This window comes from Gavia stellata, chromosome 1 (genome assembly GCF_030936135.1).
Source record: "Gavia stellata isolate bGavSte3 chromosome 1, bGavSte3.hap2, whole genome shotgun sequence".
NCBI lineage: Eukaryota > Metazoa > Chordata > Aves > Gaviiformes > Gaviidae > Gavia > Gavia stellata.
In genome coordinates, this window is record NC_082594.1 from 26,996,771 (window position 1) to 27,012,116 (window position 15,346).

The 15,346-nt window shown below is 40.5% G+C and overlaps 1 protein-coding gene across 9 annotated transcripts in view; it reads right to left on the bottom strand.

Annotated features, from left to right (window-relative positions):
* DCLK1 (doublecortin like kinase 1) overlaps window positions 1-4,226 on the bottom strand; it is a 249,647-nt gene extending 245,421 nt beyond the window's left edge. For all 9 annotated transcript variants that reach the window (XM_059816171.1, XM_059816180.1, XM_059816205.1 and 6 more), the window contains exon 1: window positions 3,851-4,226. In XM_059816171.1, the coding sequence (XP_059672154.1) occupies window positions 3,851-4,226 (376 nt within the window). The remainder of the gene's footprint in view (window positions 1-3,850) is intronic.
* Between the last annotated feature and the right edge of the window lie 11,120 nt (window positions 4,227-15,346).

Sequence of the window (15,346 nt, forward strand, 5' to 3'; positions counted from 1 at the left end):
TGTATCTGTGCTCTTTCAAACTGCTCCTTCAATGAGGACTGCAGCTCTGAGATAATCCCTGAGACACATTCGTTTTTCTTTTTCAGATTATTCCTTAAAACTATTTTTGCCATTATGCCTACACAAAATGTGCATGCACACGTGCAAATCTTTACAATAGTTTAGCAGTGCACCCAATATTGACATGTGACGATATTGTTTCCCAGTACTCTCTCAGCCTTGTGGTTTGGGGTTTTTGGTTTGTCTTTGACTGCCAGTTCTCTGCTGCAGAGTTCATCTTTTGTGGTAGGTATCATGGAAACCTAAAATAATTGATTCTGGTACATACCCAAGACTCTGAGGTAATATTAGAATAAAAATTAATGAGAAAGGGATGCAGTTCTGGCTATGGATTGATTCTGTGGTCTTTGTTCCACATAGCAGGACCCCAGGAGTAAAAACTGTAAATAATACTCTTTGTTTGAGAGTTATCCTGCTCATTCCAATCTATTACTGTTCTTGTTACCCTCAAATTTACCATTGAACAGTGTAAGACCCATCAGTCCACCTCTGCCTTCAGCTTTAAAGATGGTACACTTTTGGAAAAGCAAAAGTCCTTTCCTGAGACTTGAGACTTTGTTTACAGCTAGACAATTTAGCCTTAAGAGCAACTTCATCTTTATTGTTTCTACATGCTTTGATTACATGTCATATCTAGGGAATAAAGTCATGTCACTTTTGGAAGCCATTCTTTAAAGGTAAGAGGTTCCTGAACATCAGGTCTGACAAAAAGAAAGCAACCTGAATCCATTGCATTCTTTCCTTCATCTAAGGTGACAGGAGAAGTTACAGAGTGTGTGAAACTTTTTACAACAGTACATACCCCTTGCTACCAAATTCCAACAAATCTCACATGCCCCAAGTCTTTAAAAAAAAAAAAAAAAAAAACCGCACCACCAAAGAGAACCCCAAACCCTAGGGCCTAGGGAAATCATTAGTTTCAAATGAAGGAAGATATGTCCATGCACCTCAAAATAACCTACAGTACCAGTATACAGCCATGACAGCTCTGAATTATATGCAGGACAGAACGAAATATTATTAAAGCAAAACAGCTCCTTTACAATCTTTTTCCTTTGAGACTATCTTTCATGCAGTTCTATGTATTTAGCTCTGGGATGAAAGACAGTGGCTGCTGCATTGTTTCCCCCAAGAGCTAGTTGCTTCTCTGTCTTCGTGTACTGTATGGTAAGGTAAGAGTACAGTAACTTCCCCACGGGCATACAGGCAAAAAACCAACACCAAATCAAGGCCTTACACATTTACCTTACAACACAATCACTAAAATCAATGCCCCCCCCCCCAAAAAAAAAAAAAAAAAATAAAAAAAACCCTTGGCAATTCATAACAGTCTCATTAAACGAATTCATACAATAAGGGAAGAGTCTCACCATGAAGAAAGCAATGCTTCGTATTTCAATAGTTTGAGCACAAATGTCATTTGGCAAGAGGCAAAAATCAAGTGATTTTCCAGCTATTTAAACACAAAGCACAGCTTCAAGCTAATTAATGCTGTACCAGACTAGCCAAACTCTAAGAAATTTGTACAGTAAAGAGTGGAAGGGGCTTACGAAAAACCATCACTGAGCTAATAATATATGAACTTGTACTCTACAGTGAAGCTCTACGAGGGAAACAGAACAAAATAACCCACCTTGCAGTTTTATACAAATAGACAGAAGCCCCCTTTCAGACGGAACAAGGATGGAGCTCTCTACTTGCACACAAAGACTGACTTCTGTAAATCCCACAGTGTTAATGGCACAAGAAAATAAGACTGTCCAACTTCAACTACACACAGGAAGGGAGGATGTGTTCACTGAAAAGGGAAGGAATAAAGTCCCACAGAACTAAAAGAAATCCCAAAGCCCTTCCTTAAAATAAACTTATGCTCTTGTACTGTCATTCATTTTGACTGATTTATAACTGGTATTATTCTCCCCTAGGATGTCAAAATAAACCAATCTTATAGGTTGCTGAATTTATTTTTGCATTCAGTTCTTTCTTTTCAAAAGCTGGTTCTGACTGGCAGTAAAAGACAGTGCAAATCAACATTAACATCAATGATACTTGCTTCTTGATGAGCATACCAATCAAATAAGCACACTTATTTATACCACTACTGAGAAGAAAATGCACAAACACTGCTTTTAAACAGATGTTGATTAATATTGGTCTTTCCTCCCAGAAATTTATATTCTCCACCAATTAAATACTATCCTGACAAATACAGTTCTAACTCTGCCTTGTAATTCATAACATTGATCTTAAGAGCAGTTTCTTTTCCATTTCACTAAACCTATGGCCCTAACCCCAAAACCCCTTACCTATGTGGACAATCCCACTACTTCAATTGTCTTTTTGAGCATCTTCATGTTGTCTCCTACTCTCTCTTTTATACAAGGAGGATTATCAAGAATATCCTCTTCTCAAAACTTCTCCTTAAAGAGCTTTCCTCTGCTATAACACCTAAAGGAGACAACTCAATGGTGGCTGAACACCTGCTATGCAAAGATGAGCTCCTCTTTCAGGAACCTTATTCGACATTACCCTTTTCTTCTTCTCTCCCCACATTAGCCTTCTTCTGATCCTCTCATTACATCCTGATACTGCATGTTCTCTCACCCAGTGCTAAAAATGAAAATCATAAAGAAATTACAATCTCTATTACAACTCTAAATTGGCTGTCCAGTGGCTATAGATCCATGTTTTACAGGTTTGCCCATGGCACATTGGGGCCAGGGGCAGGATGGAAGCAAAGATGAAAAAAATTGTTCCGCCTTTATTTTCTTTGAACACAGTCAAACCCTTGCATTTAAACTTTACAGATAAAACACAACCTCAGTTATGGCCATGTGCTAGTTAATGCTTTCAGACCTTATACATTCTGATGTTTTATACTAGGAGCTATTGCCTACACACACAAAAAGAAGCCCACTGCAAGCCAGAAGCACTTCATGTTGGAAAAGCTACTTTAGGTATTTGTAAAACTTGTAAAAAGTATTATTGATATCCTATGCCTAATATTCAAACTGATTAATGCTGACAGCTTCTTTTGCCAACAAAACTATCACTGAAGGAGTAATAAATTCAGTGTCGATGGGCAAATTAGCAACTGGCATCTCTAATGTTTGACAGTGACCAAGACTCATCAGTTCTGACCAAATCATTGGTAATGCTTTATACTGCAGGTATATGAGCCTTATTTAAAAACAACGTAAGGATGCCAGTGGACTGGGGATGAGGAAAAGGGAAATGCTACAGGGCAGAAAAGTTTACAATCTACCCCAGCTGAACCATGGCTACAACATTACTCTTTTAATAGGTTGCCTACATTTATGCCGCTCCATGAGAGCAGAGTATTTTACTTAAGGCATATTTACTTGCAGGGAAGAATTGGAGCCCTTCACTAGGTACAGAAAGACTTAAAAATGCATCAGAACTGAATTTCATGTAGGTTTCATCAGCACCATGGACCTCGTCAAGTTTAACTGACTAAACTCTCAATGGCATTTTTAAATATGCAAGTTCAAAAGAAGCAGCAGATGCGATCTTCAAGATCTAGGACTATCAACACTAGGTTAACAGAAAGGGAAAGGTCAGACACGTCCAACAAGAGGGAAATAAGTAGCAAGGCAACAATATTTCATGGCACAATTTAAGATATTCACAATTCTAGTTATACCATCAAAGATCCTTTCTTTATCAATAAGAACATCAATACCATTACCTGCTTGCAGAAGACTTAACAGATTAGACAAACAAACACTGACTCAAACATAACTTTACACCTCTAAATCTTACTGCTGACCTTCTACTAACTGGTCCAAGGAGGAAATCTTCTTGGAGCCATCAATTGTGTAGATTGTTCTCACTCCCTGGGGCAGATTCACATTGTCAGACAGAGTTCGGGTCAGATCAGCCAGGAGCGCTTCAAAGGATCTAAACCGGTCAGGGGAGATGGCATATACAATCCCTTTGAAATACCGGTCTCCATTACGATAGAAACGAACTTTCTTGGCTTTTTTCTCAGAACTCAGGGTCTGTAGAGTACGGGTTCGGTAAAAGCTGCAGTGGGCACTGTGAGTAGGGCTGGGCAAACCATTTACCCGGGACCCTCTGCCGTATCGCTGCGCTTTATCACGCTCATCAAAATGCTCCAGCTCCATATCTCTCCCAAAAGACATCTTGAAGTTCAACCTAAGGGATGCACAAGAGAAGAGAAAAAGTTTAAGACACACGTTTTAAAGGAGCTTACTTTGAGACTTCATGTTCTATACATGGCACATACAGAGGACTACTTTCCAGGTTGAGAAAAATGTTTGAATGAAACCATGCTACGTTCACATGTTCATTTTACAGTTAACTCTCTTGCCAGGCCATAAAACCTGGTTTATAAGTTAGACTTTTATACACCGTAGGAATGCCACTCATTAAATGAACTGCTAACAATAGGCAAACATTAAAAAGTGCTTGTTCAAATTTAGTAAGAACTCTGAAAATGACATAACAAAGTTGAGCTACAAGAAAATAAAAAACAAACGCATCAACTTTCTACTTTTTTCTTATGTTATATTCAGGTGCTATTTGAGTCCAGTCTACCTTCTAGACCGTTTGCCCCCCACTAAATTGTATGTTCCAACTGTGATCTCAAGAGGTACCATTTCAGAAAGGCAACCAGTCACCAACAAGTAAGCAATTAAGAACTCAGAAGAACAGACGTTGCAGGCTGGTGATGAGAACCAGGACTACCACTACCAGTACGTGGACTTAGTAGGTCAAGCCCACTGTTCAAAAGTCCTTGCATATTCCAACCATTGGTTTCCCTACAGCCTAAGCTTTGTAATAAATTACTTCAGTTGTCCTTGTGCATATACTTTGCATACTCTGAACCAACAGAAGTGCTCAAATGTCATGAAATAAAAAAAAAAGGAACAAAAAATATTAGAGAAAGACAGGAAGCTAGCATTATTCAGTCATCAAGCCACTTTAGTGCTTTGTAAAATTTGCAAGACATATTATTCATATCCTAGGCCTAATATTCAAACTGATTAATGCTGACAGCTTCTTTTGCCTACAAAACTATCACTGAAGGAGTGATAAATTCAGTGTCGATAGGCAAATTAGCAATTAGCATCTCTCATGTTTGACAGTGACAAAAACCCGTCAGCTCTGACCAAAATGATCCCAGCTGTTCAATGTAGTTCACATAAATGGACGTTCACATATTCTGAAACGAAATCAAGGAGGTAGATAATTCCATTCCTTTTTATGACCAACACAGGACTTAATACTACAAATTGCACATTAATCTTCACAAATAAAAGAAACAAATTTACCAAAAAAAAAAAAATTTAGAATGATCAAAAGAGCATTAGGTTCAAAACACATTTCTTTTCATTTAGGAGCCACCTAAATTTGCAGTTGTCTGCAGAACAGCAAAGCACAGTAAGTTTATTTATAGCACAGATACACAGACCTAATTTAGAAGTGGTCTCTCATTTATTTCCAATAAAAACGAAAAAAAATAGCAAGCGTAAGCTTCGTTTCAACCACTCATGATTGTGTGACCATTAAGAAAAAAAATATATTCAGACCAGCTGTAAAACAGTAGGAGGAAATACAGAAAGACTTATGGATGCTCTTTAGCTTACAGAAGTTTGTATTAAACCAGTGATGATACAGCTAGACCCTGATGCTGCAAGCTGCAAGGGATGTGCTCAACAACTTCTCAGAGCTGTTCACGTGCTTGACTAGAACAAGTACCTAAGGCTTAACCACTGCAAATGCAGGGCCTTGGTGGAAATTATTTACCCTGCTTTGGTTACAGCTCACAACTTATTTTGTTACATTAGCTCAGGATCATGTGCTTATGTATATATGCAAGATTTCTATCTGTAAATACTTTAAAGGTACCTAACATACATATATGGTGCAGTATATATATGTGTGTATATACACATAAAAGAAAAAGACTAATCTATATTTTTCCTCCTCAGTATACATAGACACATACACCTCACTTCAGTGTAAAGAAGATGAACATTTGTTGTGGCATTTCACTGACACTTCTCTACAGGTTAAATACAAAATATCACTTAGTGGCCACAGGTCAGGATTATACCACCAACGTTTCCATGCTAAAAAAAAAAAAAAAGTCAGTTGTTTTACTTCATTTCTAATTCCAATGAGAACCTGTTATTGAGATTTAAACAATCCCAGAACTCACAATTCAGAAACTGTATCTCGACAGCAATGCCTGTGCCAAGAAAAATGGATTTTTCTTAGGTCTGCTGTTTCATTTGCTCAAACCATCTCAAACATACACACACAAAAAAGGAAAAACAAGTTTACATGAAAATGTACTTTTTTTAAGAGACTTTCACCTTTACTAATCTTCGATGGGGGAGGAAGGAGTGTGAGTCCCTGCCCTTTCTTCTGCACACTTATACTTTAATCGATAATGGCTGTAATTCCCAATTACGCCCTTTAAAACAGAAATAGAGCTTCCCTTGAACACCAGTCCTGCTATTTACAGAAAAGCATGTTCAAACCACAAGGTCAGAGCAGACAAAGAAATCCTAAACAACTTGATCTGATCAGATGTTTCCATGCGTGTGTGTGTGTGTAAATATATACTCATATACACACACAGATACAGAAAAATTAAAGGACACACCCCTGGAAAACCACCATGCCCAACACTTCTCACTCTACGCATCTGTTAAAGAATTATTTATAATGCAGGTGTGGGTGAGCAGTTACATAAAACAAGCATACATGCTGATAAAAACAAAATACATCATGCAGCAATGACTGGGACCCAGCAAAGATCAGAGACTTTAGTCACGGGGGGAAAAAATACATGGATACATGCGGCAGCGTCCTCAAGAAAAAAAGGGTTTATTCTGCTGGTGTCGGGGAAACGTGTTTGAAATACAACCAGCCCGCGGAAGGTGTCATCAAGCACTTCAGCCCCGCTGCGGGATGGCAGCGCAGCGTCAACCGCACGGTGACAAAAACGAGGCGCGTTCGCCTCCGGGCGCGCGGGGGAAGCACCTAGCACGGCTCCCCCGGGCTGCCGGGGACAGCCAGCCGCCCCGCGGCAGCAACTCAATGGCGGAGGCGGCGGGTGCCCTTGCTTCACGCCCCACGCTCCCGCAGCCGGGCACACGCACCGCCACACGCGGGGCCGCCCGGGGACAGCGCTGCGGCGCTCGGCGGAGGCCGCCGCCCCACACAATGGGCACAGGTGCACCGCGCCGCGGCGGGCGCCCAACGGCCGCGCCCCAGAGGCCCCGCAGCCCCCACGCAGGAGAGGGGCGGCCCCGGCGCTTACCTGTTCTCCGCAGCCTGGCGAGCACCTTCTCCCTCGGACCTGCCGGCGGGGCGCGGAGGGAAGACGGTGGCTCGAACTGGGAAGCGGCCAAAGACGGGCAGCTCTCCCCCTCCCCCCCCGGCGACCACCCGGCTTTAATCGCAGTAGTTGCCGCAGAAAGCGGCTCCGCTGCCTTTGTTACGCCTCCCCTGGCTGGAGCGCGCTGCTGGGGAGCCCGGGCTGCAGCTGCTTCGCCTTTCTTCTGCTGCTGCCGATTGCAGTGATTTGCATTAGCCCGGCCCTCATTGAAATGCGGCTCTTCGCAGCAGCCTCTCCCTGGCGCTCTCTCCAGAGGGCGGCGCCGCCGCCGCTGCTGTCTCCCCCTCTCTTTCTCCCTTTGCGGGCCCTCTCTTCCCTCAGCGCTGCGGGGCGACCGCCGGAGCCGCCGCCGGCAGCGCGCCCTGCCCGCGGGGCGGCGGCTGCGAGGGGAATCCGCTGCCCGCCTGCGCCCCCCACGCCAGCCCCAGGCGGGGGGGCACGGAGGAGAGGCCCTGCTGGGACGGTCGGTCACGCTCCCAGTGGGCTCCCCCTGAGGAAATTCCTGGCCGCACCGCCGGTCGCTGCCTGCCCGCCGCCTCCCTCCGCCCCGGGGAGCCCCGGCCGGTGAGATGTGCCCGATCGCGGCCTGCCTGCGCATGGGGCAGCTGCCGCCCCTGCGAGGCCCTGGCCCGGCGTCCAAAAAACGCCTTTATGAGTATTTTTACCAAATGTGTCACTTGGCATTTCCATGAGGTTCGCCTGGTCCCCAAGCCCTGTGACAGGGACTGAGTGCTGAAGGTGGGGTTGATGTGGACTTCAGGAACTACAGCTGGAGCCAGGCTTCCTCACACCGCTCACTTAGTTACAGCTGATCTTGGAGGTGACTAACCTGCATAGATGCTACAGTTTTTATGCTTAAATATCCCAGAAGAGGTATTTGCCCAAAAGCGGCTCAGGCTTCAACTGACTGACTCGCTCCTCTTACACCCAACCCCCTCAGGTCTTGGAGCACGTTTGCTAAGTCAACCTCCACACAAAAATTCAGCTGTAACTGATGCTTTCTCCCCAAAGTCTTGGTTATCTTCATTTTAATATAAAAATCTCAGTGGGTAAAACATTCTCAAGGTGAAGGACCTGGTTTGCTTTCCTTTGTGCAACAAAGACTTCATCTCTCCTCTACTTGTCAGGTAAACAGCCCACAGTCCAGGGAGACATGGAAGGGAGGAAAACACAGTCTGTCCCTTCTGTTGAAGCTGCTCCACTTTGTAGTCTGAAAGAATTAAAAATGCATTAGATCAGAGAGAGGGAATTAGCCTGTAACCTCGTGGTTATGGCACTCAGTTGGGAAGGACAAAAGATGGCTTTGTGTGTCTGTATTATGGACCACTTATGTGTTTTATATCCATAAATCCAGAAACAATCAGTGAAGCACGGACTTAAGCCCAGGGTGCCCTGCTCCCAGTTATAGACCTCTAATCAGAATAGAGGCTCCCTGCTTAATCTGGCTGAAGGCAAATGAAGCTTTCAGTCTACAAAAAATGTAAGAGGCTCAAAAGAAGACGGGGATGGAGCATTCTCCTTCTTTTCTGTTCCCCTAGAATAGTCCACAGATAGGCTCTTAGGAGACAGGAGATTCCCTGAAGGAGAAAAATTGTTGTTGTCTCTTCATCATCCTGGAGGAGTTCTTTAATCACTAAAGTATAGAGCAGAAACAGGAGTCTTCTAGCTACACTTGTTTCTTTAGTTTTTGAAAGAGAAATGAGCACCTAAAACCTTCAGGAAAACCTCTGCTCGAAGGAGTAATAGCATTAAAATACTTGAACATCAAAGAGGTTCAGAATTCCGTGTACAACTCAGTCCTCAGCACAATCTTACCACCTAGCTTAGTTTTTGTACATCTTATTCTAAGGCACTTAATTCTTCCCCTATGGTCTATGGGGCGCTGAGGCACTTTACTAAAGATTGTCATTTTTCAGAGGCAAGTTCCTAAAAATTAAGTCTATTGTTTTAGAAAATCTCTTGGTCTGTGTTTAGACATAACAGATACGGCAATACTGGTAATGTTAATATACTTGACGGGAGAATTGAAACTTATTTTAACAATTCTGGTAATCTTGCAATAAAATTCTATTCTTTAAACCACTTCTTTTGTAGGTCAACAATCAAATAAAATATTCATGACAGTCTTAAATGATAAGAAAACCCAGCAGATCGCAAAGATTAGAGGTGGAAAAGACTATAATGGTCCTGACAAAGGATTGTTCTTTAACATTCTTCAGTGCTCTTTGGTCCAGTTCATTTTAAATGTCTCAGGTAATGGCGTTTCTACTTCCCAAAGGAGACATCTCTTCGAAGTTGAATTCCTCCAATTATAAGGAATTTTTTTCTGACGACCAGGTTAATAGAAGTTTCTTATGTTTCAGCTCATTACGTTAGCTATAGTGCCCTGTGTTCACCTACATAATTTATTTCTCCCATTGGTGTTTACATCTCTCTGACATGTATTATTTACGTCTAGCCTAAGCGTACAAAATATTTCACAGATGTTCAAAAAAGATCTTCACTCTGATTATGTTAAAAAAAAGGGTCAAAAAAAGAATTCAATATAAATCAATACTAAAGTATAAGCCTGATAGGAAAGTATCTTCTAAAATGTGTTATTTTATTAATTTACAGTTTTGTGTTTAACATGAAGACACAACACAATACCATACAGTCTGTTTGCCTTTGTCATGCACGCTTGCCATGCTTTTCTTTTTAAAGCACTTTAAAATATGCTTTTCCTTTACCTTTTTCATGTGTTTGTCCACAACTTAAATTAAAACAATGCAATTCTAAATAGAAACAAAGCTTGCGTAAACTGTTTCAACAGTTATATAGCTGCCCTGTTAAAAGAGCGTACAGTTTTGCTAATACAAAATTGTCCTTCCTCATTGAACAGACTTTGGAATATTGTGTGTTTCCTGAGCCCTCTGTAGCACATCTTCATAAACCACAATATAGCCACTTCTTAATCCCACTTTGGTTAAAGTAAGTAACTTGAACTTCTCACCTCTGTTACTGTTAATCAGGTTTTTCAGATGCAACAGTATTCCAACAGTGCTTTTCTGAACATTTCTAAATTTTAAGCACCTTTGTCAAAAGTGTACAGTAGACTTGGATACAGTTATGTCACCACCCAACACTCCTGTATCTGAAGGCTGTACCAAATGCCTTGGAACATTGTTCTGGGAGCTTCTCTTTAGCTGGCTAACCACTGTGACCCCTAAATCCTTTTCAGAGTCACTGCTTTCCAGGACACAGTCTCCAGTCTTCTAAATGTGACCTACATTCTTTGTTCCTGCTGAATGACCTTGCATTCAGCTGTCTCAAAAAGCACGTTCAAATGATCCTGGCTTACTAAAGGATGTCAATTTCCCTACAGGAAAACTGTTTTTTCTTTGCATTATTTAGTGCTTTATGCATTTTATGTCATCTGCAAATTTTACCATTAATGCTGTTAAATATTCTTTCAGATCACTCATAAATTTATGCAGTAGCAGAGGACAGCATTTTCTAAAATGTGGGGCTCAATCCCCAAGGCAGCGGTGTCAAGGTTGTGTTTAGAGCTCATTCCACTTCACGTCAGAGAGGCACTCAGCTCTCAGGATGCCAAACCAGGCCAAGGGAACTGGTGTTAGCACGGTCACATATGCCGTTTCAGCAACAGCCTGTGCCAGCTCTCAGCAGGGATCTGAGCAACTGGAGCTGCACCAGCCAGCTGGGCACTGCGGAGGCGTGGGGTGGGGCGGCGGGGTCCTCGCACCAGGCACCAGAAAAATGTTGGGAAAAACTCACGTATGAAAAAGAACAGAACTCTACGAATTCCTCAAGAATTACCCAAGGGATAATGATTAGCTGTTTATAGTTACTTTTGGAGATCTGTCATTTAGCTGGTTTTTAATTAATTATTATGTGTTCACTGATTTTGTATAACGCTAATCACTTAATTAGATTGATGTACTGCTGTATGTCTGTTGCTTTATGGAAGTATATGTCGATGCAGTCACCTTTAACAATCATATTTGGCGATCTCACCCAGAAATCTTCCCAATTTGACATGCTCACTGGCAGTAATTACATAATCATTTTCTGTATTGATCACATCATGTATCAGGCCTTCAGTTATTTTACCTGCTACTGATCCCAGCATAGCTAGAAGTATATAATCAAGGTCGTATCTTTTTGTATTGTCCAAATCCTAGTGTAACCTTGGCTTTATCCAGGCTTTTAATACTTCTTCGATATTCTTTAATTTCTTAAATAGCAACATTAATTGTTCAGGCAGCCCAGTAATAAATTCTACTTAGAATTAAACTACCCATGTATTAAAAATTATTTGCATATTGTTTTAAGCAAAAGCATATGGCATTCATGACTGGGATGGGACTGCATTACGCAGAAATACTCATTGAATACTTCTGTCTCTTCTGCATTGTTATTGAAAATTTCAACAGACCTATGATTTTGCTGGGATTAATTTTGTTCACAATTATATTTTTTTTTAATTCCTCTTTGTCCGTAGTATTTCTGCCTGTAAAATTTATCACTGATTATTTCAAATATGTCTGGGTTTGATATTTCACTTGTCCACACTTACAATAACAAGTAAATAAAAAGTTCTGGCTATATTATCTGTCCTTCTGTATTTCTCTTCAGTGAGGATATTTTTAAGAAAAGACAATATCCTCTCTAACTGCACAACTGGAATTTTGAATCTGGTAAAATAATTCACAGTTAAAGATTCTTTTTTATCTTGTTTATTTGCCTATAACTGACTTCATCCACTTAAAAACAGACTATAGACCAGGGCTTAATTCTCTTTGCATACAGCACATATAATTACGTGGTGGTCAATGGATAAAACATTCTTAAAGTTATTAACCACATGTTTGTCCACTGGAAAGAGGTGCCATTGTAAAGTGAACCTGCATTGGGTGGAACATCACTTTTTGTGTTGGAAAATGATGGTATTTCACTTTTTGATTCTCCATGGATATTTTAACTATGTCAACAAAAGACCTCCACCATGCTTTGTCATACCTATGTCTCTTAATATTTTTTTTCTTTCAGATATTGTTGAGATGTTTCAGATACTATTATTTCAGATATTATTAAGGACATGTTTAAAGAGCTGTTTGTCTAATTTGATTTGCTTGCCCATATAGGTTAACAAATTGAACCTAAACCCCTGTCATTTGGGATTATCAATTAGAAATGGACTATCCAGGTGGCAGGCCAAATCCTAGCTCCGAAACAACTCCATCCATCTCCAAAATACTCTCCATCGTCATGTAGTATAGCAAGACGTATATCTGAATAAACTGTTAGTATCATCTTTCTCCTTTCCAGGTTGCCAAGAAGCTGAATTAGGACAATTATGAAGTGCAGGCTCTGAATTTTTGCTGGTCCTTAGTTCAAACTAATTAAAGTAAATTGATATTCTTTGCTGACTGCTAACCTTTGGCAGAAGAATTTTAAATAATTTAGAATATGTATGTTCACAATAACCTCAGCCCAGTCTCAGTAGTATTCACATGCCCTAAGCTGAGGATTTGGGGACCGTCTTTTTCATTTTGAGAGAAAGCTGGAATGTTTTATGAATATAAATGCACAACTTGTACACAGTTTTTTGAATGACCTAAGAACAGCATATGTGGTAGTTTCATTTACCAGTGTTTTAAAAATAAGTTAGAGGGGCTAGCGTTGGGACACAATTTTTATAAACATTGTTTTTAAAAAGGGCCTGCTTCCCAAAAGAATTTAGAGAGTGAAATTCTGTACCAACTATTGGTACTTTCGAAGTAAATCCCCAAATAATTTTTTTGGCCGTGCTGGTCTTGTCAGTCAAAAGAGGGTTGGAACATCACAGTAGCTGAGGCAGGATTTTGTGAGGAGAGGGAGGGATAGACCTTAGCTCATTCTCAGGAAAGTAATCAGCCAGCGTGTCCCAAATCACTGAAGGATGTGTGAGGACAGTAAACAGGAAACAATGGGGGAAATCTGGGAGGTGTCTCAAATTTTCACTGTATAGGAGCAGTTTTTTCACCTTCTACATGCCATTTTCTGTGATGCACTGGCCATATGAAGTTGTTAAGCAATGTCTGCTGGGTTCCACACCTCCTGTTACAACTGGAATCAGATCCTTTGGGCAGTGTATATCTCTTCTGAGTGGGAATTTGGATGCCATCCTCTCCCACAGTTCATTTGCAGGTTAAGGGTGTAAGGCACCATCTGTTGCTTTAACTAGACTACCACTTCTCTCCTCATGCAGGTTGTGTACTGTGGAGGGATCCTGGTCTACTGCTTATGTGGTTTGAAAAGGCTCTGTTACTGATGGTCCTTCCACTCGCCCACCCTATGGCTAAGCACAACAGCAGGTAGAATTGATTTCATGACATATAATTAAAGATTTATCTACATTATGGCTGAAAGTCCGATTCTGATTAATTTAGAGGCGTTTCAGCCTCCAAACTATCACGGTAATCTTAAAGATTTCAGCCTGACTGTCTAATACCATTAGTGCCCAGATAAATAGTAAGTATTTTTTTAAGATGCTGAGCAGCAAATAATTTTATCACCAAATTATTGAAAATATAAGGTCCAGAGAAGTACTCTTTAATAACATCTCTGTTGATGCTAATTCAGGTATGCTTAGCCAGCATAAAGTTGTGCACTGCTGTAAGGTTCATCAGGTAAAAGAATAAAAAAATTATCACAGATATCAATCCTAAATACCTTATTGCTAAAGAAAAATGAAAGTAAATATACAGGCAGTAATAGTTTTATGTCTGATAGAGCAGACTGCTTTAATTAGCAATGATATTGTAAGAGTAGTTGTGACTCTTGTGGTAACATGGCTCAAGGCAAAATCAGATCAAATTATAATATTCCCACAATCATCACAGATTGTGTCAGGGACACACAGATAAACAAAATAGTACACACAGAGTAAAAAGAATGAAAGTTAGAGACTCTCTTTGAGATAAACTAAACAGAGAGTAAATGGAGAAGACAAGTAAACATAACTGACAGTCTTCTCCTCTTCCCCCAAAGAAAGAACTTAAATGCCTAAAACTGGACTCAGACTTTAGAAGCCTAAATACAAAACTGAAATCTGCCCAACACACTACCCACCTGCAGAGTTCCAAGTACCTCCTGTTCTACTGCACCAAACTAGAATTACCCCAAAGTTCATTGAAAACCTGACCTTGAAAACTCTTCAGCCAATCTAAATGATAATGATCTGGAATGATTCAAAATTAAATATCTTTAAGAACTACTATTTAGCATTACTCGTTAGAAAAGGTAAGGCAAAAGCTCTGTGCTGGGATAGATAGATGTTTTCTGTAATTTTAAAGCTCTGTGGATTGTCAGCTCAGTCCTTTGGTAAGAAATAGGGCCATTGTTATCATATACAGTAACTATGTTTTTGTGGGGAAACTAATGAGACCTAGAAGAGAATAGGGTAGCTAGCAGTTTTGCATCACCAGATAACTCTTTTTCTGCTTGTCCATGTGGTTACATTTTGAAAGTTTAGGTGCAGGCAACATGAAATATATTCACATACAGTCTTAAACATGAATTTTGATAAAAAGAGGCTGTTACCATCAATAGCCACAAAGAACTCAAACACAAATCTTAAGATTACATTCAAACCATTGTTTATAGGAAGGAAAGTAGCATTAAGCAAGTTAATCCACGTGCTCTTAGATGGTAACAAAACGAAACCTAATTTGCCATGAAAGTGGAATTCAGAGTCTCCTGTTTTGAAGAACAAATTAATTTTGCTTTAGTATAGGAAAGTTTAGTGTAACAAATCCCTTGAAAATTTATGAAGGGCTGTTTTACATAGACAGGATTACACCTCTTTATCACTTTAAAATAAAGAACCTTAAATCATGCATGGTT